Below are 24,682 nucleotides of genomic sequence, written 5' to 3'. Positions count from 1 at the left end.
CTCTCAAAATTCAATAATAACTGCTCTAATAGCACGAATGTTTGGATTTATAATATTGACCAAGTTAAAAGCCACAGCATTACCCTCAACATACTGTGCAAATATTCATCTTATATTTCAGAGAAGTGCAATGCAAAAATAAGTGTTCCCTAGTCACATTTATCTTGTGATCTTATCATTCAACCAATTAAAGATCCCCTCCAGCCCTGTTTTACACTTATACAAAAAAAACAAAACTCTGACATGATTCTCCTCACATCGTAGAAAAAATCCATGATTTGACTTGTACTCCTTCCTCCAGGTTCAGCAGTTCCAGGAAACAGCTTCACGGCTCCATGCCCAGTACGCAGGGGAAAAGGCAGATGATATTCAGACTACAGAGAGGGAGGTGGTGGAAGCCTGGAAGGGCCTGCTGGATGCCAGTGACGGACGCAGGGCGGAGCTGGTGGACACAGCAGAGAAGTTCCGCTTCTTTACCATGGTGCGAGACCTGATGGCCTGGATGGAGAGCATCATCCAGCAGATAGAGACTCAGGAGAAGCCCAGGTGAGCAAGCTTCATTCAGATGAGGACAGCTGTGCTGTATCTTCGAGTTCCTCTCACACTCAACAGATAGAGACAGACAGACAGACAGACAGACACACACACACACACACTCCCTGAGGGGGGGTGATGATGATATCTCCCCCCTGACCTGGCGTCCTGGCTCCCCCTTGCCGTAGCATGTGTGTTGTACCTCGTCAATCTCTAGCTGTCCCTGAATGTAGGAGAACCTACTGGATACAGACACCCCAGGTGGGAATCGAACCTACGACTCCCGCTCCAAAGGCATGTAGTCTTACCACTACGCTATCCAGCTGCTATATGGGATGCACACTCAGATAAATTAATAATCAAATTTACCTGCAATATCTGAAATAATGAAAACTGAGATAGAAATTGAAGAAAATGAAGTATACACAAGAGATAAAATCTGATTGTGGCAGCTGAAGGATCGAACCACCGACCTTCTGGTTAGTGGCTGACCTGCTCTGCCACCTGAGCTACAGCCACCCCGTAGGAGGTGAAGGGAAAGAAGTGGAGCTTTTTTTCTGGGGTTTATCTCTGCACATGTATTTCCTTTTTAAATAACAGAATTAAAAGAACAGAACAGCTTCAACTAACTAATAACATATCTATTTAGTTAATGATTATGAAGTATGTCTTTCACTTAATATATTTGTAAAACAATTTCTGCTACTATTTACATTTGCATTTTACATTTACTTTGTTTACTCATTTGCTCCAAATGGATTTGTTTGTGTTGCACATTAATTCGCTTTAGGATGAATCATCTTAATGAGGAATATTCAGATATTCGGCAAGATATATTTTATTGTCTTATTTTAGAAGAAAAGCTTTAATTTGTCATAAATGGCACTTTGTTCACAAGAGATAATAGCTCTGTCCTATTTATGTGGCACAATTCATCTTCCTAAAGATATTCAGCATGACTATAATAATTCTGCAATAGAGAACACTGTAAGTCTGCCAGAGCCGACTGCAACAATGCAGTTCCAGTTGTTACCAACAGAGGTAGGTAATCTTCATGCATTACCTGTTATCACTTAACATCCATCATTTCTCTGCTTTAGGGACGTCTCATCCGTTGAGCTCCTGCAGAAGTACCACCAGGGGATCCGCTCGGAGGTTGAAGCCAGGGGAGCCAAATTCACTGACTGCGTAGACCTCGGCAAAGCCCTGCTGACACGCAAGCACCGAGACTCTGCTGAGGTGAGCCTTCAACAGCAAAGACAGCTCCTTTTCATCCTCAGCTGGGCTTCAAATTGCTGCTTTCATTAGATTTAATTACTTTTCTGGGAGTGATTGTTCTTGTCTGGCTCAATGGAACCAATTGGTTTGCCGTGAAATAAAAAATTCCACTCATCTTACATTCATCAGGGAGACTATAGAGCAAACACTAATTAGAAATGGAAAAGCTAAAAGAATTTAAATGAGCAATTGACCCCGGCCTGAATTTAACATTTGGTTAATTACTCCACAATACTAATTCTTAGAGGATAATGGGCAGTCTTGGGGCTGAGTTGTTTAATAATACTGATATGTAACTGAGACCATACTACTTGTGTCAGATCAAAGAGAAACTGATGCAGCTGATGGAAAAAAGAAAGCAGATGATGTTCAAGTGGGATGACAGATGGGACTGGCTCCGGCTCTGTGAGTAATACTACACTTATCTTATACTTCAACCCAGAAAATATACCCTAACCCTTTACATACATTATCTCTTTAAAAAAAAATAAAAAATCTGTACTTATATCCCAAAGGCCATATGGTTAAAATATGTGAAAGCTCATGCATAGAAAGTAGCTCCCAGGCTTTTGTTCATCAGAAGCCTCCATTAAAAACAAGGATACAAAAATAGTTGCTTACTTCCAACAATGCCCCAATTTGTCACATAATGCACCCCCCAGTCATAACATTCACCTTACAAGTGAGGGATCGCAGCATAATATGAACACATCTAAAAGAAACTTTTATATCGTAAACTTCTCATGATGATGTGGCTTCATTGCGTCTAGTGCTGGAGGTCTGTCAGTTTGCACGAGACGCTTCTGTGGCGGAGGCGTGGCTGATCGCTCAAGAGCCCTACGTGACCAGTAAGGACCTGGGTCAAAACGTGGACGAGGTTGAGAAGCTCCTCAAGAGGCACGAGGCCTTCGAGAAATCCACCGCCACCTGGGAGGAACGCTTTTCCGCACTGGAACGCCTCACTACGGTGTGCAAAAATCTTACATGTGGTTTACAGTAATTTGATTACTTCACGTCTCATTTACCCTGCAGCTAGCCAGGTTACTGATCCTCGTTCGCCACTGTGTTGCAGTTGGAGTTGTTGGAGCTGCGACATCAGCAGCAGGAGGTGGAGCAGTTCATTAAAGATGGGCAACGCTCAGATAAAGAAAGCAGGTAAACATACAACACACTGGCTTTCATGTTCGTACTCTATATGCATGAGGGCATAGTATTAATTGGTAGCAGTGTCATCAAAGTGTAAGTCTGGTGATAAAGTCAGTGTAGTTTTAAGTCAATCCTTCTGTTGTTAAGCCCCAGAGAGAAATATAAAAAACTGCAGTGAGCATCTGTTAAAGGAAATTAGTCTTTTAAAAATGAAAGTATTTATATTAATACCCTAAATTGTGCAGAGCATGAGGCTAAAGTAAAAAAGTATTAGCAGCCAAATGCAATGTTTTGCAGACTTTTAATGAGTCGCATTTGATCTCTCTTTCTTTCACATACACACTTCCACACCTGCTGTTCTTAAAAGTCCTCTCATGCTGCCCTGTTTCCTTTAGGAGAGAAGACACAGGCTTTGTGGAAGAATCTTCACAGCTCTATACTGCTGAGGAACAGACTCTGGTTAGTAACCGCACTCAATCAGCACAAGCTTTCTGTATTTATAATGTTGTCAACTCTGTTTCAGCATACTGACTCAATGAATAAATCAGTTTTCATCTCTTCTCTAAGGAGACAAGTTCACTTTCTCATGAACTCATTTATTTATTTTTGCTTTAGTCTGGTGCAGCGGAGCCTAGTTCGGGTCTGCAGGAGGGGACGGCCGGTGACTCGACGGTGCCCATAGAGTCAGAAATGAGAGAGAGTGCCTCCCTGGAGCTGGAGCCCTCTGTCTCGGTGGTGACCCCAAAGGAACCAGAGAAAGCAGCCACCATGCCCTCGGACCCCCTCAGAGGCCAGCCTGTGCTACAGGAGGGCATGTTGAGCCGCAAACATGATGTAGAGGGCTCAGGAAAAAAGGCTTCAAATAGGTAGATAACAAATGGACCACAGCACTGTGTTTGCCTCTAATATGGTCTTTACATCATGCCTTTGACTATTCCAGGCATTGTTTCCTTTCTTTATGTTGGGAAAATCTATGAGCCTATTATTACTTGCTTATGTTTGTTCATCCGTCACGGTGAACATCGAGACTTTTCCTTATTTTACTGACCGCACAGTGCTTTCGAAATCACACCACACCTAAAAAAGCGTTACAAAAACCGACCATTCAGCACAATTTGTGTTCATTGTGATGGATTAAAACAACTCGAGTAAGTTTGAAACTTGTTAAAACAGCAAAAGGAGATCTATACTTTACCTCAAAGTATGGATCAGTTCTGCTTTAAATCAATTTTTCAATAAACAAGTCGCCAAAAGTAGCCCTACAATAAAAGTGCTTTTTGTCAGGGATCTTGCAGGACTTCATTATAAGAAAATATTATTACTCCTATTTAAAGATATTGCAAAACAGTGGGTTGTTCTAAGTGCTTATTTAAAATTAATGTTCACAAAATGAAGTCTCAATGGAGTGGTGAGGTAGCTGCTCTTTAATGGGGATTAAATGAAATTCATTTCGTGTTATTGCCAGAAATTAACCTGAAATGATGTTAAAGTCATTCTTTTTCCTGCTCTTGCCTCTTCTTCACTGTCAGGTCATGGAACAACTTGTACTGTGTGCTAAAGCCCGGTCAGCTCTCAGTCTATAAGGATGCCAAAGGCTTTGGCCACGGAACGACGTATCATGGCGAGGATCCCCTGCCCCTCACCAACGCCAACTGGGAGATCCTCACCAACTACAAGAAAAAGAAGCATGTCGCCAAACTACGGTAAGAATTACATCATAGGTTCACCTGAGTCATGTTATTCGGAAAGGTAAATATACTATATAAGAGTGTATTAAATTGACTTATTAAGAGCTACAAGAAAAGGTGGTTTGTACTTGTATTCTCCAGAGTTCTTTATTCTGAGAAGCAAAAGGTGCTATAAAAATTAATCCGACTGAATTTTCATTACATTTACTGGAAGTTACTAGAGACATCGGGAATACACCCCTCAGCCCCCAGTCCCATTTACAGCTGAGAAATAGCCCTTTGTCACCAAAACCTCTTCAGCTTAGTAGCCATTACTCAAATGGGGAGTTATTCAATCAGACTTAGAGATACGAAAAAGTGGATTTTCTTCCTTTACCTTTGGACATAGGTAAGCTGTTTCTAAACTCACCACTTTCTGATTTCAGTGTTATATTTAACAGCGTTATATGGATGTTGGTATTACCATTTAAGATTTGCAAAGGGAGCAAAAAAAAAAAAAAAATTTCCCAAAGCTACTCCCTTTAAACTGATAAGAGATAGAAGCTAAATGCAAACTCACATTCCTCACACATACAAGTCTTAATCAATACACGTTGAATTTAGTTGAATAAATTAAATTCTCTGCTCAGAATGGATTGTAGCACTGAAGGTTTACTTTAGCAAATTTTTACCTTGGTGTGGTTCTCTGGTTTTTAAAAATCAACCACAGCCTCTTGATTTTTTATGAAGGAAAAAACAAGCAGCCAACACAGATTTATATGCAAATTACAAATGAATATAAGCACTGCTCAGCTTTTGATAAAATGGTCTCAGATCTTAACTGGTTACACATTAATTGTCATAAGGAATTGTCATAGTTTGATAAATTCTCTGACTTTGGTCAGTTTTGGTATCACTCAACAGCCATGGGTCGTCCTAAGCAGCTGACTGAAGTTCTGAAACCAAAGACTGCTGATGTCTACAAAGCAGCTAATACATCAATGTACTTTCAGCTTGCAATTTACAAAACCCAAAGCGCCATTAAAAAAGAAAATCATAGTTAAGGCAAACTGTGGAAGACATGAAAAATATGGGAGACCAAGAAAACTTCCAGAAAAAAACAAACAAACAAAAAAAAACTACAAATCTGCTTCACACTACAGCATTGATGCACAAACATGGTTCACATGGAAGAGTCCTCAGAGGGATAAACTAGGCAGATCAATTTAAGATTGAGTCCTATTTGAATCAAAGGAGCATGAAAAAAGCACCTTGGCAACTGTAAAACATGGGATTTAATATATTCTGCTTTAGGGTGGTGCGGTAGTCGTTGGCAGGAAACACTGCACTGATATTAACAAATTCTGAATACGAATGTTTTTATCTCAGGGCGTCAAATACTGCTGCTCTCTGTATACACACGAGGTGGCCTTCAGTACTGATGCCTTGGGACATATGTGCCCCTGTTCCACATTAATCTCTGGCATTGTTAGATGTTGAGAAATAATAGTCTAGTATTGAAGAGCATGTGTTATAAGGATCAAGAGGTGGCTTTGGAGTTTGACATCCATTAGGCAGCAGTTGATTTAATTCACTGTTTTGTTTTTGCTTCTGGGTTAGGATAGAAACTAGAAAGTAATTGCTAAAGTTTGGTAAAAGATCATGGTGTGGATTACAGTATCCCCCCCTCGCATCAACTCTAGAGCTAAAAAAAACATCAAGGTCAGCCAGTGTGTCCTTTACAAGCATCCATAAATAATTATTCATCATTATTGGCTAAACCAGGTGCAAGTTGGACAACTGGTGCATAATCTTAATTTTGCCAGCGCCTTTGACAAAATGGCAATTTATTTATTGCACCATACGTGCAATAAAGAGCATGCATTTGCTTTACTAATATGAATTTCACTCAGATATCTAGTGGTTGTTAAGATATACACAGACAGGCCAAACTTTGCATGCAGTAAAAGACTTTTTCGGTTATTTGCCCATTTCAGGGAAATGTCTGGGTGTTAACATGATTTCATTCTAGCGATTTTAATATAAAACATCAGTGCTTCTAATATTTATATAATTTTAACCTTTTACAGGCTTGGAGATGGCAGCGAATTTTTGTTCCAGTGTAAAGACGAGGTGAGTTGAATTACATCGGACTTTCTCCTGGACTTGATTTATTCTGGTCAAAAGGCATCTCATATAATGGCTGACCCTATGTAAAGCAGTAATCACAGGTTGCAATGCTACAGATAGCAGTCACGCATTTGCATTTAATTTTCTGAACTGTTTCCATTTAGCATTGCTGTCCATGTCTAAGTAATTTGGCAAGGTTGTAGAATCTGACATAAATGAGGTTATTCGTGTTTCTTTCTGAATCACTATCAGCTAGCGAGAAATTTACCCTACGGGAATCATTAAGCCTCGCAGAATAAGAATGCTGACAGTGAGTTTGTCTTTATCTACATTACCCCGATTTAACCTCACCAGCATTTCAAGTTTCATTGTTAAAAGCGTGGCCACCTCTGCTTGTTTATGCTAATAGAGTGGGAGACCAAAACACTCACTGCCCCTCTGGAGGTGGACTTCCCTTTCTAAGCCACTGCGATGTGTGCGTGTGTGTTTAATTTCAGGAAGAGCTCCAGCGTTGGAGCCAGGCCATGGAAAAGGCCGTTCAGCCCCTGGCAGCAGAGGAGGCGTCGGGGCCCTCGGGGGCCAAAGCCCAGAGCCTGCCCCCTCCCTCCTCCTCAGCTGCACCCCCTGAGCCCAGCTCTGCCAAGAAAGACAAGGAGAAGAAGTTTAGCCGCTTTGCCAAGAAGAAGTGAAAGAGAGGGGAAGGCCATCAGGAGGAGGGGGTTGTCTAGGCAACCTGGGAAGAGAAAGTATTATGTGTACAATCAGAGTATGCTTTTTGTCACTAGATTTTCTATATTATTTTGTGAGAATTACCATAAATATTGTAGTTAAAATCAACACTCTTTTGCCTGTATTTAAGCCAGTGTATGACTACAATGGTCCACTGTTTTTCTTTGTTCTTTTTAAGAAATGCCAAATTCAAAGCATTAAATTAAAGCACAGGAATGCTCCTCTTCACACACAACCAAAGAATGTTTGTAAAACTTTTCATTTTGTTAATTTAGCTGAAGTTTTTTTTTTTTTTTTTTTGCTTCAGTAAGGTATAGCCATGTATAATATGAAGGCCTGTAATGAACATGACTCAAGAGTACTGAAAAGTACTTTTAATAACCTGCCTTATCAAATGGTTGTGAACTGTAATACTGTGCTGTTTGAATTTGGAGCACTAAATGCTACGTAAAGAACCAGAGTTTAATAATCTTTTTTTTTTTAAAGAGCTTTGTAAATGCCATGTAAGATTTGGGGATGAGAAAACCTCAGCATAGTGCTGTACAGTATATACACACACACTCTCCAAGTATATCTGCAGTTATGCAAACTAAATGCTCTATGCACTGTGAATGATTGACTTGAGATTTTAAATTGCTTACCGACATCGCACGAGCAGTCATGTGACACCACAATGTGTCAGTTTTGAATAAGGACCCATTCAGGTTTATTCTCAACTGAACTGTGGCAGTGTTCATGTCTGTCAGCTTGAAATATATTTAACACTTGTGTAAACTTAAATTTCAGAGCTATCCATCAACATATACCGTATATACATATATATACAGATGCATGAAGTATGCTTTACATTAGTTTGATATGGTGCTATTGTCATATTCTTAAAACTTCAAACAAGACCAACTTGACCTGCCTTGTTTGTCTCAACTTTGGCTTGTAGTGACACACGTAAAAAGTGTTGGAATATCTGAGGGGTGCTTCATAAGCAGTGGTTATTCAGGTTTACATGCATCAAGAATTAATAGCATTTACAGTCACAGATCATCTTAATTACCCTTTTAAAACGCACAAAAAAAAGCAGAAATAAGCACAATCACTGCCATGTACAAAAGACAGCTTTTGTTATGGAGTTGTAGGTCAGTGATGAGCTCAGATACACAAAATAGGGATCAAATCTGCAACACTGAACTGTTCATTTGCAGGTCTTTACCTGTAATTATGACTTCACGGGTTCCAATGAGAGCACTGTTTTTCTTTGTGCAGTTAAAGCTAAAACTTCAAGTGCAGTTGAAGTTTCATTGTAACAAAATAAAAGAGCAAATTTATTTATTTTTATAAATCAGAATTCCCCATCTTTGAATTTTACTACTTGGTTTGTATAAGGAAAAACATGATACTGGATAAATGCCTTCAGGTTTGTACTTTTTAATTACAGAAACACGCTGACCCAAATAAGGCTAAATAAAAATATGGGTCAAAAAGAGAAAAAAAGCACAAGCCAAGTATTTAATCTGACAACTGGGTCACGATCAAAGACAAAGTACAGGAGCTAAATGACTACACAGAGGTGCAAAACAACTATGAAAATAAAAGACCATGCAGCAGGACAACATGATGGGAGGTTAGGGGCTTTTTACATGTACTGTATTTGCCCCAGAACCCCCGTTATGTGTTCATGCCCATGTACACCTCTCTTGATTTATTAAAAAAACAAAAACAAAAAAGCCTTCAACCAGCAGTCCTTGCTTTATGAAACACCCCTCTAGTCTTGCAAGTTGGATTTTATTCATTACACAAATAGAAATGCTAAAAGACGACAAAATGTTAGCATCAGAATGGACTAGAATTTAAACCAGGTGCTGTTATTCACAAAAGCAGTTTACAAAAGCCTGCGTCATTATTTGAAGTTTTATAGAACTAGCCAAAGTCTAGAAAAGCAAAGGGTTGCATGAGTCTTTCCTGCTTTTCCACACCACAGGACCAGGCATGCTCCCCAACCAAGGTGAGGATCGTACAGTAGCCATACGGAGCTGAAGGAATGTGTTTTTAATATGAATGTAAGGAGTGGAAATAAGTTCATATGGGAATTTCCAACAATAAAGCCATTACAGAAATCAGCATTTTAATTAAAAGTATGTACAGTACATGGATCTGCATTTACACTTTGATGCCAGGATGGGGACTCTGTCAGTCTCACTGCCGTTTTGCCTTGTCCCCGAATTATGATCCAACTCAAGTGACCTCACTGAAGCGATGGAAGTCAAATGTAGGAGGATAAATGTTCAGCTCAAGTGTTTTCTAGGAAACATGGTAGCATCTCTGTCTACAGATTAAAGCAATTGTTAAGCCATGATCTTCTTGTGGCTGTATGAACACAAACTACAGAAGCTTCTGTGCGCCTTGTGCCAGCAGAACATCGTGTCCATGATACTCAAATTTTTTAGCACCTCAAAATGTTTTGAGACTTGCATCCCACAGATTCACTATGCTTTTTGTTGGTCGATATATCTACAGATTGACACTTCAGACTTTGTCACCTTCATCCACACTGTTATTCCTTCACACCTTCCCTACCTGCCTTTTCTGTTTAGTGGTTTTTAAAATTGCATTTTGTACTTTCCAGGTATGTAAAATATCCAAAAATGTTGACCCTACAAAAAGAAAAAAAAACAAAACAAAAAAAACCCCCCAAAAAACATTTTGAAATAAAGTTAAATTAAAATTATGATACTATACAAGCTTGTTTTGGGTTTTTTTTTTTTTTTTTTTAAAGAATGCAGTCTTTAATTATTGTCACTACATCAAAAAAAAAAAAAAAAAAAAAAAAAAAAGTGCGTTCAATTGAATTTCAGAATAGATTTATTGAGTATAAACAATTCAACAGTGGCAAGCGTGAAACAGAAGGCATTTTCACTTTGAGCAGTCATCCGTTCACCGAGCTAATTTCAGATAAGATGAGCTCCATATGAACATATTTAAAATACACAAAACTGTTGTATTTACATTCCAGTGGCTGTGGGTGAAACAATGAATAAACAGCTTCCAGACAGCAAGGCAGCTTTAGAATAGACTAATTAGATCCGAGCTCACACGTAACAGGCTGAGGATGATCACTTATAGCAATACAAAGCCCTGAAAACAGTTCATTTCAATCCTTACAAACTGAGTAGGTATATGCCTGCAGCACAGCATACAAATTATCATTTTTCTTCAAAACAAATAAGCAAGAAGATTCATACGAGAGATACTTTGGGCACACTGCATCCCTTTATCATTGGCCAATTTTCTTCAGCGAGCCTTAATACAACCCACCAGGACTTATTGTGCTTCTATGTTTACCCCTTTAACAACTTTCACTTACATGTATACTTTTTGCATTTTTGCTGCCAGCGACGATTTCTCAGCCTGGCTACAGCTTCGACAAAACAAATTTAAATTCTGCTTTCCATCGTCAGATGATATTATACCATAGCTGTGCTGTAAAGACTATTTACACATGTAAGAGGAGCCTTTTACAATGCAGTGGCTGTTACAACACAACCGTACATCGTGTATAAGATTGATTGGGTTCCTACAGATTTCCCCACCTTTTAAAAATCAAAATGTTTTCTGGACTCATTTCTCTAGGTTATTGTTTTTAAAATGCCAAGATTTTAGTAACCAACTGGCCTGAACCCAGTACATAAAGAGCCTTCACGTCAGATTAAACAATGCTCATCTGTGGTTCAGAACTGAACAGTTGCGCAATTATCAAATTTGAGGAGAGGAATTTTCTGCACATTGGACACGTGAAGAAACCCTGCACAGGTTGTTATGTCTCCTCTTGTAAGCTACTAATCTCCATTAACCATTAAGAGGAAACAAAGTTAAGAAATTAGATTAACAGGATGACTACAGGCAATTAAACAGTATTTACATCAACACTGTGATCAAAGTGAAGAAACACTTAACATGGAAGAGAGCAGTTCACCTACTGCCATTCACCCACTGTTACATTTCCCAAGTTCAGTGTTATTGTGAAGTAAACTAAACGCTTCAGGGGAGGTAATGATAAACATACCTCATGATCCTTGCAGACCTTCCTTCTCATAAGAAGGACGAGTGATTGCTATACAATGTTTCTAACCACAGGTCATCTCTGTAGCAAGTAATTACAATGACCTTAACTCCCCATCAGTCCGAAATTTTAAGTAGTAATAACATCAAAATTCTTTCATTCAGGGACAACATTAGAATTTTTATTTTTTAAATAGCCCTTTTATATCAACAGGCATAAATGGCATGGGAACAAAGTGTTAAAGAGAACTTTATTCGCAAGTCATTTCTGTTTCATGAGTAATTAAATAAGCAAATAATATCAAAGCATTACACATGATACAATAAACCTAGTTACACAATGAACCTATAAGGATTTGAGTAAGATGCATTTCAGACCAGAGTTGATGTTTCCTTTTAAACTACATGAGGTTGTATGGAGACAACAGCTTATCAGTTTTGATGAGTTATCGGTCATACATTGACAAAACAGCTCATTATCTTGACTTAGCTGAGAAAGAAAAAAAAACCCAAAACAACAAAATGGAAAGCAGCAAATGTGCCACTTCCCTCCCTGTGAAGGTTACATGTATGTAGTTTCGTATCAAACAGCAGTGATAGGCAGTCAGCCACTTACTGAAGTATCTCACACTGTTTCTCACAGTCCAGCATGACTAGGCGTGTGTGTAAAAGGGTGTGAATAGTGGTGGACAGTCTAAGAAGTTATCTTCACTCTACTTACAACTTAGTGCGATAAAGGCAGGCACACTACTGGCAAAACGTCTTCATGAGAGAGTTTCTTTTTACTTGCAAAGTATGTTTGCAGATGTGCACAAATATACAGTGTGTGTGTGTGTGTGTGTGTGTGTGTGTGTGTGTGTGTGTGTGTGTGTGTGTGTGTGTGTGTGTGTGTGTGTGTGGGGCGAGAGAGGCTCAAGGTTGATAAAACTAGCAGAAGCTGGATTTCTTCTCTATTTGATGAGCTTGTTGGCTCTCTGGTTTGCTTCATCAATGCGTAGCTTGTTCATGTCCGCCTAAAGACACAGACAGGTGGAAAGGGGCAGTTATACAGCTGCTTTTCCTTCCCTAAGTAGCAATTTATTATCAATTGTAAATTCATATAAAGCAATTTTTTATGAGTAAGTTTCCATTCTCTTCCTCTGTAAGAACATATGTTTGTAAATGTTTTTACACAAATCAGACATACATGAGGGGGTAACACCCCATCATATGGAGCAATGAGGCAACGCAGACATAAGCATCAACTACATACAATTCAAATTATTAAGGGGGGAGGGTAGGAAAAAAAACCAAAAAAAAAAAACCCAGCAACTAAGTGTTTTATGGAGAAGTAAATTTAATTGGACCCCTTTTCACATTTACTAGAGGTTCATGTGATTTTAAGCCATTTTTACCTTGTCGTTGATGCGGTCAATCTGTGTGTTCTGCTTGTCTATCTCACTTCCCATGTCCACAGCCAGGTTTTTCAAGTTGCCAATGATGCTGCCGACCGCCTCCAAATTCTCCTCCATTTCATCTTCACGTGCATCATTGGTTATTCTGTTATACATATGCAAAGTATACATATGTTCTATTAAATAGTTTTGGCAACACCAAAGATTTCAAGAGTTTTAACAATGTAAAATAACAGGGACAGTACCTCTGGATGTATGGGCCTGATGGTCCTGCAGCATTAACCTGGGCAGCCTGGCCATTGCGGACGCCTGAAGGCTGCGTTGAGACCACTTTTGGGCCATCTGCATCATTTTCACCTTCAGTTCCTCCAGTACCCCAGGTACGCTTATACCGTGAGTCATTCTCAATTGATGACACTCTAGAGCCAAAAAAACAGCGTGTCAGAATGCACGAACAAATGCAGAAGTACTTAAGTTCCGTCATTGCAACAATTACAGTTGTTCAGTAACAGCAATGAAGCTCAAGAGATTCCCTACCTTATATCTTGATAATCAAAGAATCTTCTTCTCCAAAGTGAAAGCATTTTGGGAAGATTTTTTTTGCCATGTTAAAACCATCATAGGATCTCAATGTGCACACAAAGTGACACTCCAAAATGATAGCTGCATGGAGAGTTTTAAGTGCATTTAGCCCAGATGAGTATGCGGCTCACATTAAGAAGTTGGCTGGAACACCATCACATTTCCTATCTGTCCATAAATGATTATCAATGCTCACAAATTTAATCAGCAATCTTGTCACCATGAAATGTACATTTGCCAAGCAGAGAGTTTTTTTTCTCCTTATGTCACACACAGACATTGTGAGCCACATTTGTGCCACAGCAGCCAATCATGTATTCGTGAGAAATGTTCCTGACTGACCACTGATATTGTGAAGCCAATAATATTCAATATTTTTAGAGTTGTAAGCAAGAGGGTCACAGAGCTAAAACATACATTTTCCTAGGGTTTTGTTAATTTTCCTTGAAAATGTGAATGAATAAAGCCCCATGTTCACAACTGAGCTGTACAAAGTTCACATTACAAACATTTACGCTCTAGACAGGGACTGTCCAGAGCGTAAACATAAATGTTTAGTATCCTTTCAAGGATTAATACTTAAAATACTTTATAGATTCTCGGGAGAAATGCTGCTTGGCAGACAGCTGCTGCCCTCTCATTCTTAAAACAACCTGCATCTTTGAATTTTTAAAAATTCAACCAAATATTCTGCAACCAAGTTCAGCTTTTGTATTAAGGAGCAAAACTGAAAGGTTTTATGCCAATGCAAAGAGTAGTAAAGTATTTCAATTGTCACTTAACATGTATAGAAGAAATTGTACAAAAGTAAAAATTGCACTAACACCAAAATAAAAATAACTGGTTGTACTGTAAAATGCACTTTTCACCGTTTTACACAGACTCCTTGTGTGTTTGGTTTGTGAACCCCCATTTCATAAAAAACAGTCACGTACACAAAATGAACAAACAAGCCAGCACAGCACAAAAAAAGGGTGTTATGGATCCAAAAGTCAGTGATTTAGATCTCTCGGCAGCTCCAAGTATACACTATACCTATCACAGGGGCAGACACAGATGCCACAGCACTTGGAGAGGTCGGTAAGGTTTTTCTCAGCCTGTCTCATGTCCTGGTTGATCTGGTCCATGCCTCGCTCCACACGGCTCAGCTGTTCTAAAACAGACAGGCACAGCACACCATGTCAAACTCTGCTTGCTATGCACTAGAAAATGGTTGTAAATTGTGTTTTAAATATCACCTTGATTTATTCATTTTTAGAATAGATTTAATTATACTAAATGATCCCTAGGGGAATTTTCAAACTGGGTCAATAACTGGGCCACTGCAGCAGAAAAGAGGCATATTGTAAAAATACTGCAGTTAGTGCAATAAATAAATACAAATACACAATTTTTTAGCATGGGTCATAAACCTGCAACAGCACTCGAAAGTTAAAGCAAATCTTACTTAAATAAAAAGTGTAACAATGGCCAATTTTTATGAATGGTGAATTTCAGTACGACAATGAATATATTTGCCTGGATGCTGCAAATTCAGATGTGTAAACTCCCCAACTTAACACAACACTATAGCGTGCCTGCAGCCACTGTTGTTGGCACAGATTAATTCATCTCAAGTTTAGAAAGTAAATATTTCTACTGGCATAACATTCTCAAGCATCTTTGCACATTCTTCTCTTGCAATTTCTTATTTGTTTTGGTTAAATACCAGAAAAATTTTTGTACAATCATGACTTCCTTGGGCACAAAAAAATAAATTTTTAATCAGGAAATCTGGACTCTTAAATCATCAAAATTAGAGGGACACAAAATGTTAAAAACTGTCATTAAAGGCTATGCTATTTGGCTGATTTTGACCACCAAGTTTTTTTTTTTTTTTTTTTTTTAAATCAACAAACGACTCAGCAATTCCTTAAACTTAATCATTAGCATCCAGTAATTGTCTTGATAATACCACAAATAATATTTAACCCAAAAACAAAAGTCTTCATCTACCTCCTTGTTGGTCCAGCATCACAATTGTGTTGACGCCTGTTTGTTTGCTCTGAAAAACAAGAGTTAAAAAGTCACAAACAAATGTCTACAAATAAATTTATGCATTTTAACAAATGAAAATAATCAAGAGTTAGATAAATTTCAGAATTAGGATAAAAGTAGCAGGCCATTTTATGCTGAGTGTCCTTGTTCTGGTCTCCAGCTCAAGCACACAAACCCTCCAGCTCACACAGCTCACAGTGGCTCTCTCAGAGAGCAGAACAAGGACCAACATTTCTGGTTTCAGCCAAAAAACTGACAGGGAGTAACAGATGCTTTGCTAAAGCAACAGCACAGTCTAGGTATCCCCAATCAGGGTTTGGGCATTTAAATACTAACAAAAGTATAAATCTGGATGCTTAATCAATCCACAGTTCTTGATCCCACCTCAGGTAATGGCCTACGACAAAAAAAAAAAGAAAAGAAAAAAAAAAAAAACCTGTCTGGCTGCTACAGCAAGACTCCACCGAATATATCACAGTGGTTTATTGACAAGAGCAAAATCAATAAAGTCTCACCTCTTCTGCCATCTGTAGCATCCTCCGTGTGCTTTCAAGTGACTGTAAAACAAAAGACAAAAAGAAGGCATTAGAGTGTAACGAGAATTCGAGGTTCTAGTTAAAAGTAATCTGTAAACAGACTGAAAAAACTCAAGTAGTAACTGTAGTTACACCTAAGACTTCTTATGCTGCAACAAGGGTTGCTGCAGTGCTTTATCTGGCTCAATTAGTTTGCAATCCCATGGTACAAAAAAGAAGCAGCTGACAGGGCAGTGTTCTGTGAACTTACGTATACATATAGTTTTAAAATTTGGATTGCTTAACTGCTAATGTAAACAGATACACTGATTATTGTGCGAAAGAGAGTGAGAACGAGAGAGAGAGAGAGAGAGAGAGAGAGAGAGAATCAGGAAAGTGGAAAGATGCAAGTGATAAGCAAAACAGGGAAGATGCTACACATCTGATATTCACAGATAAATGAAAGTAGATACCTGCAAATTTATAAAACCACATTTAAGAGTATGGAGCTGTAGGTTAATATGGTATACTGTCTGATTTAATTTCCCTGCACTCTGAGAGCACTGCTCAGCTGTAAGCTCCTCTGTACTCTGCAGTCATTGGGGGAGAATTGTATGCACCAACAGCAATAGAGCTGATAGTGAACACTGATTCATTCAGACTCAGAAGAAAAACTAACTCATTCCTTGTTCCAGTCAATCAGTTGTGAGGATGTGCTGTATTTCTGTCGTATATGTTGGTAATTAAAATGTGTGAGCATCCTGACATGGCATACTTGCGCCACTTTTCTAATGTGCACACCCAAAATATATATATGTGTTAATTGTCCTTGATCTGGTGAGATGGATAACGCTTACAAAAAAAGCTAAAGATTTCCAAGGACAGTGTGGACAACAATACAAATACACCCACAGACACAAAAAGTGACGGCGCTGCACTGGAATGCAGTCGGTTCAGGTGAGTTACAGCTTTTGTTTCTCTATTAATAGTAAACGCTGTGAAGAGAACAGAGCATCCAGAGGAGTGCAGGACTGAAGCACATATGCGACTTCATTGTTACCATCACTAATGAACTGCTAACGAGAGCGCGAGGACCAGATTCCTCATTCTCTCTGTGTTATGTTTGCTCTGAATACATTAATCAGTGAGCTGAGAAACAGACAAACACAGAATTGGCGAGAGGGATATGATGAGCTCAGCCAGGTTTCTGTTGGCTTAGCCAGAACATCACTTGGGTGGATAAACATTACATTATGTCTCCCAAAATCCTTGAACTTGGCTAATTAAGCTTGAAACCACTGTCTTAGCCAAATTTTCCAGATCGGGGTGCTGCGACAATTCTTTGAGAAACAGATGAATCCTGAGGTGTTTCTGTTATTTGTTAGGAATGGCTTAATTGAAAGTAAAGTTAGGTGAGATGCATGACAGTTGTTATTCTACACACAGAGAAGCATAAAATTGCTTATGGGTATTAACTGGCTGCAATATGGCAGGATTATCAGAAAGTATCACAAACATTTAACTAATTTTACAGCCTCGAGAGTCTTTAAACCTAGTTTTTATGACTGCAAAACAGCCGTGATATTAGAAAGACACCTCATACTTAGCTTCCTAAAGATAATCTGGTCTTATAACTAATTCCTGTGATGCCCTGACACATTACCAGTCCCTGCATGACAGTGTTTCAGGTATGATATGAGTGGTTACCCAAAGCCAGAGCGGTAAGCATTAGCAGGACCCTCCCAAGCCCTGTCCCTTCCTCTTTTCTCCTACGTCAACCAGGCAGCAGCAGACAGAAGAAAGATTAAAAGAAGATTGCAGGTTAAGTCAGAAAGCACACAAAGGGAAAAAGAAACAAAAGCCACAGATAATTAGTACAGTAAAAATTACATGAAGGTGAAGTACACAGCTACAAACTCAGCTAGCAGGTTAATTTGCTTCCATTTGATTCAGATGGCTGATTATATGATACCCTGAAGTGCTGATTAAACAATTATCTCCCTGATAATAAAACACTAAGATATAGCTGACAACATTCAGACTGTCAAAACCAGAGGGGTAAGGGAGCTATCAGGTTAAATTAGGCATAAAGTCTCACTCACACACACACACACACACACACACACACTATGAATACTGTTAGCGGTTTAAATATTTCAGATTTGTTGCTTATACTTATGAATACTATATAAAATATTCAACAGCTTTCCTGCCCGAGTTAAAATAAGATGACCAATATCTCTCAGGTATTTATGCCAAATTTGGAGCTATAGCTTATACTGTTTTCCAAGGACTCAGAAACAACTTTCATAGGTGGATAGTTTTAACCTTCAGTCAGACCCTGGTTATTTCTCCTGTACATTACCTAACTGTGGTTTTGCATGCGCGACGTAATAGCTGCCCTGACAAACCAATGCTAGGCTTCTGGATACCCATCATTGGTTTGTCATCAAGCAACACTCAATGAAAATCCTTTTTTATATTCAAACTGTGATCACTTATTAAATGCTGTCTGGGGATAAACAATTTCTAAGTCATTACCCAATTATTTATTGGGAAGTTTCCTGAAGAATTATGTGATTTACAACTAATTATTAGGAATTCTTGGCTGCTGTAATTAAATGCTAAATTTGAATCCAAGTAAACATTCATTCATTTCTAATTCATCACAAATTTAATTTTTATATAAATTTGGCTTGCCTCTAGGCAGATTTCTACCATTTATACTACACTGACCCTACCCAACCCTACAAATACATATACTAGTCTTTTATACTGGTAAATAAATGGAATAAATTCAGCAGATGTGTTTTGCCTTGTAGCCAAATTAAATTGATGCATCTAGGAAAATTTATACTGAAAAGCTCATATACAGAGCATATAAGCAAACTTATTAAGTGCCTCCATTTCAGCATAATCCATTTCCCTGCATGATATTCGTACATTTACAAACTCTATATTACAAACTCACTATAAGGAAGTTTCACAGTTGGTCAGATGATGACACAATGGGTGTGAGTGTGCATTATTTATGAGTCAGTACCTCATCAGTCACTTGGTTGGCCCTAATCGCCATCTGTTCCACAGTCATGTCATCCATGTTGCTGGTGTCCTGTTTGGAGGCTCCTCCCGTCTTACTGAGCTCAATAGTCTGAGGCCTGCAAGAGGGGCACAGTTCAAAGGTCACTAAACAGCATCAGAGTGCATCAATTAACATGAAATTGCAACTTATTTTTTAAATTGTTGAGCACAGTTGCCATGTGAACTTTGCAAGTGTTGACAAAATTTAAAGAACAAAAAACAAACATGGTTATATAATATGTAACTTATATAATATGTAATAAGCTTCTTCTACATGAATTTCTTGCAATAAAACAGCTGACAACAGCTGGTATATCAAGGCTTCCGATGCAGCCACGATATCTACAATAGCAGATAAAGGATATCAAGGCCACACTTCTCGTTCACCAGTCATTATCAAAACAAACCAATGGTTTCCGACTTTTTTCCCCCCCCGACCTTTTAACCAAAGCCTGTTGAATAGGAGAAGTGGAAACCTGACATTTTCAGGTATCAAAATGATGTTGCTTGCAGATACTGCATATATTGTGCTTACAGATGTGTGCTTATAGAGATTACAACTCATTAAATGTTAGGTCTACTTTGTTTCCTGTCTTGTTTGTAGATAAATCTACCAGAAAAACTGTGATAAGTTGTGGTGGAAAGTTTCCTCACATTGACAAGCCGCTACGAAGTTATCAAATCTGATTTGAGAAAATTTTTTAGAGCAGTGAACCATAAATGTAGAACAATTGATGCTTTAAAAATAAGTAAGGATAAATGAATCCCTCCGTTAAGGTTTGGAAAGACCACAAAAAAAAAAAAAAAAAAAAAAAAAAAAGGAAGCTCAGCGTTTTACATTACTAAAAATAGAGGATGCATTTAAAAGGTTAAGCATTTAAATGTGCAATCAATGTTCACCTTGTTTGTATCACTCATATGGAGAGGGAAAGAAAAGATGCAAAATCCAAACAAATCAGGCTCTTTTCCTTCCCCTGAAGGAGTGTTGTGAGTCTGGACAGAGCAGGCTTACTGATAAAGCATGTAAAGCTTAGCAGTGGGATGGCTAGTAGAATCATGTATGCCAACAATGAGGGAACTTGGATATGGAGCTTGTGATATGGAAATCAGAGGCGTGAGACTGGATAGTGAAAAACACTTATCGTGCCTGCCTACTATACATAAATGCGAATTGAAATCACTGGTTATTGTTAGACATTTCAAGGTTGCAGATCAATTAAATAACCAGTAAAAGTGTATAAAAACACATGAAATAAAGTCCTTTAGGAATATTCAGATGTTTAAGATGGTATTTACATTTGTTAACTTATTCGACTACAACTAAGTGATGAGCTTGTGATTTTCTTCAGAATTTTCAAAATGCAGTCAGTCTCAAAGCTACTTTCAACACAGAACTGTGAAAATGAAGTGCATAAATACCTAAAACATAACTGTTATGCTACATTAGAATAATTATATAACAGCAGATGCTCTCTATGGTTGGTTTAACACGAAACTAATGACAAAATGTGATTATAAGATAACAGGCTGTGCACTCACTAGTATCTTTATGGTCAGAATATGTACTGAAACACTAAATCAACTTAATTAGCAGAACAATATAACATCCATAAAATCCATGTCCTGTCATATATCCATAAAAAAGGTGCCTTGTAATGTGAATCAAACAACTTTCTTTCCTCTGTGTTAAACACTGAATTCTCAAGAAGCTTCATTGTCAGTTACCCAGTCACCAAAAACTGCTAATGCCTGAGAACAAAGTGACACACATAGCGGTTTTACTACTATAATCTTGGATGTGATTAACTCCCAGAGCTGATCACATCAGGACGCACAAGTCCATGTTTGCCAGCTCAGTGCATGCTCTGTTCAGATCAACATTCAGATTTCATGATCATGCACAATTTGTAAAAACAGCAGGCTAGGCATGAGGCAGCATCATCAAGAAGCTGTGAACAGCAGCAGGAAGAGCTGACCGTGTCTAGCAACTAAAACCCAGAAAGTGTGAAAACTGTGTTTTTTGTGCCCTCTGTAGTTTTCAAACAATGCAGAGCATGAATAGTTCAGTCAAAACAAGACAGATGAAAACAGATCAGAAGAAAATGCTTATGTTTGTTAGAGATCTAAAAACAGGATACATGAGGAACAAGCCTTTGCTGCTGTCTGCCAAATTGTATTGTGCATTTCAATGCAATTCATTTAGAGGAACAAAGTGTGTTAATTGTTGCAGTTATAATTCGGATCACATAATGACTGATGTTACCTCGTGCAGGAGTTTAGCAGATACAAATCCAATCCAAACAAAATTACTTTGTCAGGTGACCTTCATGCAGTCTTGTATCATGGGATAGGCTAAAAATGACTGGCGTAATGGCCTCAGACAAGCTTTGGTGAACAAGGCAACATTAGATAAAGCTCATCATAAGCAAAGAATTAAGCTTGTTTTCCTATCACTGTACTGTCAAGGGCAGAAGCAGTAAACGATAAAAACAAAGCTGAATCATTTACTCCAAGGCTAGAGTTTTTAGATGCAAACACTGCCCCCCATTTTCCCTGTCATCTGCTTTTCCTTGTTAACGTTCAAGTGGCACTTTCCTGTTTTGCAAATAACCCCTGAACTTTAAGTTCCCTTTCAAACCTGCAGCCACTAAACATCCTGAGGGGGAAAGAAAAAAAAAGAAAGAAAAAAAAACATGGATAGTCTACTTGGCAGACAGTGCAGAGAATTTAATGTTGTTGACTCTGCTTTTTTCCCCCTTTTTTGGACAAGCGTGCACTTTATTCACTCAGGCTTCACTGCCTTTTCTGACAGATTATTGGACTTGGCAAGACACTGATGTGACTTTACAACTATAACAATGAAGGTGGACTCCTTTACACACGTACACTCTTTAGATAGCCACGACGAGGGCAGATGAACATGTCAGCGATAAAGAACGAAATGTGATAGTAAAAGCAGAGCTTTTTATAAACTGATAGCAATTTTTCTCCGTGTTTAGCCACATATGTGACTAGATTTACCAAATATATGACTTAGATATTACATTTCGTTTGTTTGCACCCCAAACTACGTACCCAACCCTTAAATTCGTTCCACAGTTAATATAACCAGAAAGATGTTAGTTCAGAGGAACAAAGGAAATAATACAACCGAGGCTAAAGAACATACCGATTCATGTTGCAGTTTCTTCACTTGACCAAGCACGAGTGGCAAACACCACACAGGGAAATGCGTTTCTTGTTCTTCTACCCAAACCTGTTCCTCCAGATTTGATTGGAGCACAGGTGGCGTCTTATTCCAATCACGTTGAACACATATCCTCCTCATTTCACTCTTGATGTTTTATTTTCTTTAAACAATCAGACAGAAGCTATTGTTCAACGATTTGTTCTTACAGACTGTCTTGAATAAAGACAACCTATTTATTTTGCCGAGGAGGAAGGTGTGTCATGTTTTGGGTAGGAGGGTTGACTAATAACAAACAAGGGGACCTATGACATCATACCAGACAAGCAAAGCCTAAACTGCGACATTTGATTCCACTATTTATATACGACAAAAGCAGGTTTTCCTGACTATCAAGACAGAAGACACTGAGGAAAATACGACATGTGGTTAATGATTCCTGCTGTAACACGTATCCACACACCTGACTGTGGTTAACTGCCAAGTGGCCACGTAACGTGGATCACTTGATAAACAGGTGACGTTAGCCTGAATGAGAAACAAACCAAAAGCATTACAAGAAACCCCCGTAGTTTCAGGCAGTGTCCCACACCCAGTACACCATCGCTGGGGCCGAGAGGTTTCCAAAACAACACTTCTTAAACTCAATGAAAAAGTTACAAAAGAAGGAAAGACAAGTGTCAAACAGTTTATCAAAGCGAATTAAACTTGTCTTACATTGTCTGAAAACTTGCAGTGGTGCTCAGCTATCGCAAAGAGGGTAAAATCCGAGAGGGTAACTTCGTAAACTGGCTAATGTGCTGGCTAGCCTGCTAGTTAGCTAGTTCCGCTTTCTTGTCAACTACCTAACGCTAACACTCAAACAACTGTGTTGAGAAGAAAGTATAGGTAGATATTTATCAAGGGAGTAAATACTTACAGTTAACCCTCCTTGTTTTTTGAAAAGATGACCTGAAAACTCCTCCTTCTTGACGGTATGTGAACTTGGCACTGGCAACTCCCGAATTCCTTCACTGGTTCCGCTGTCTGTCCGAAGATGGTGCTTTCAAATGCTGTCGGAAATATGAAAACTCAAAACTTTCAACGATTTTGAGGCGCACTTCTCCCACTTCAACTTCACATAAAGGACCTTGCATCCCACGGTCACCCAGAACGATTTGAGGCACGGCATGCATTATTTCTCTTCCTATAGTTTTAACAATCTAAAACTGAAAAAGTAGTCTGGTTCTCAGGTAGTCAACTTTACACGAAAAGTTGACTTAAATATAACTGTGAAACTACTTGTGTTTTTCGTCTGTGTTTATCTTTTAGCTGCTGTATACTGATTTAACAAAATCATGAGACAATACAACTTGTGTGAAGTTACTTGGCTTCCACTTAAGATTAGTGTTTCTTTCTTGCTAATCAATTTTCTTTGTGGCCTTACTGTGCATCAAACTGCGACTCATAGAGAAGTGAGCGTTCCGTTAGCATTGAACGCAACACTTAATGATGCGCATGTCCTGTCATATGACTCCAGAGGAAAAAGAAGAAAAAAAAAGCGCTGCTCATTTTCCCCACATGAGTGCAGCATTTACCCTTCACCTGGACCTACCCCCTCACCCCCCTCGCCCCCTCCCCCCTCTCCCCTCTTCTGGGTATTTTACATGAAGACAGACTGTTGGATATTTTTCATAGTGTTTCTAAGCGATGCTCTGAAATCCGAGCCTCAAGCAAAGAATCTGCTGTGTAATTCCCCAAGTTTTATGGTTTAAACCACAAAAGCCTTTTCAAGGTGACTGCAAAGACACCGGGCAGAGTGCCAGCCACAATATCAGCTGACAGTGTCTAAAAGGCAAGTTTTATTTTTCTCTCTAACTGGAGCTAAATATTTTCTCTGTTGGGTCACCTATAGCTAAATATGTACAAGCTGAAAAGCCTGTAATAGCTCCAAATTTGCACAAGGGATGCTCCAACGCTGCCCTCACCAAACTGGCCATGGTGCCTGAATGATTCTTAGCTCTCTCTGCCCATGTATCTTTTATAGAGTCTACATAGCATGCATTATTCAGCAATAACACACGGCCCATCTGGACTCCTGCAAATGTGTTTGTGCATGTGTCTATGTAAGGGTGTGGGGGTCCATAGTTAACTTTCTTGCTGTGCCATTTCACCATTTCACGCCACATCCAACAGTGCCTGAAGAGCTGAAATTATTTCTTCTGTAATTACAAGTAAGGTATAATGTGTGTGTGTGTGTGTGTGTGTGTGTGAGAGAGAGAGAGAGAGAGAGAGAGAGAGAGAGAGAGAGGAAGGTAAGGGCAAAGAATAGAAAGAGAAATATATTAGGTGAATGTATAATAGTGACTG

General features: G+C 38.8%; 2 protein-coding genes across 4 annotated transcripts in view; one reads left to right on the top strand and one right to left on the bottom strand.

The window, feature by feature from the left end:
* The window catches only part of sptb (spectrin, beta, erythrocytic), a 43,284-nt gene extending 33,070 nt beyond the window's left edge, over window positions 1-10,214 (top strand). Inside the window, exons 28-37 of the mRNA XM_031736943.2 lie at window positions 302-546; window positions 1,635-1,773; window positions 2,133-2,217; window positions 2,583-2,779; window positions 2,885-2,967; window positions 3,354-3,417; window positions 3,574-3,824; window positions 4,488-4,661; window positions 6,716-6,758; window positions 7,253-10,214. Coding sequence (XP_031592803.1) covers window positions 302-546; window positions 1,635-1,773; window positions 2,133-2,217; window positions 2,583-2,779; window positions 2,885-2,967; window positions 3,354-3,417; window positions 3,574-3,824; window positions 4,488-4,661; window positions 6,716-6,758; window positions 7,253-7,444 — 1,473 coding nt within the window. The 3' untranslated portion in view covers window positions 7,445-10,214. The remainder of the gene's footprint in view (window positions 1-301; window positions 547-1,634; window positions 1,774-2,132; window positions 2,218-2,582; window positions 2,780-2,884; window positions 2,968-3,353; window positions 3,418-3,573; window positions 3,825-4,487; window positions 4,662-6,715; window positions 6,759-7,252) is intronic.
* Window positions 10,215-10,322: 108 nt separating this feature from the next.
* On the bottom strand, window positions 10,323-23,403 carry LOC116318047 (synaptosomal-associated protein 23). 3 transcript variants are annotated; one of them, XM_031736955.2, is made up of 8 exons: window positions 23,253-23,403; window positions 19,109-19,223; window positions 16,066-16,107; window positions 15,509-15,557; window positions 14,549-14,666; window positions 13,177-13,350; window positions 12,932-13,076; window positions 10,323-12,550 (listed from the first exon to the last, which is right to left on the bottom strand). In XM_031736955.2, the coding sequence occupies exons 2-8, from the start codon at window positions 19,163-19,165 to the stop codon at window positions 12,488-12,490; spliced, it is 648 nt and encodes a 215-aa protein (XP_031592815.1). In that variant the 5' UTR covers window positions 19,166-19,223; window positions 23,253-23,403; the 3' UTR covers window positions 10,323-12,487. The 3 variants fall into 3 exon arrangements, with proteins under 3 accessions (XP_031592815.1, XP_031592814.1, XP_031592813.1); XM_031736954.2 differs by lacking the exon at window positions 23,253-23,403 and adding an exon at window positions 23,051-23,201; XM_031736953.2 differs by lacking the exon at window positions 23,253-23,403 and adding an exon at window positions 22,316-22,502.
* Between the last annotated feature and the right edge of the window lie 1,279 nt (window positions 23,404-24,682).

This window comes from Oreochromis aureus, linkage group 19, assembly GCF_013358895.1.
Source record: "Oreochromis aureus strain Israel breed Guangdong linkage group 19, ZZ_aureus, whole genome shotgun sequence".
Lineage (NCBI taxonomy): Eukaryota > Metazoa > Chordata > Actinopteri > Cichliformes > Cichlidae > Oreochromis > Oreochromis aureus.
The sequence above is the reverse complement of the archived record's forward strand: the minus strand, read 5'-3'. Positions and strand labels throughout refer to the sequence as shown.

Bases quoted from the DNA above. Each gene is read 5' to 3' on its own strand.
- LOC116318047 (XM_031736953.2), bottom strand. The intron at 16,108-19,108 runs GTACTGACTCAT...TTTGTTTTACAG, and splicing joins CCAACCAAGTGACTGATGAG to TCACTTGAAAGCACACGGAG. The intron at 12,551-12,931 runs GTAAAAATGGCT...CTGTGTCTTTAG, and splicing joins TTGACCGCATCAACGACAAG to GCGGACATGAACAAGCTACG.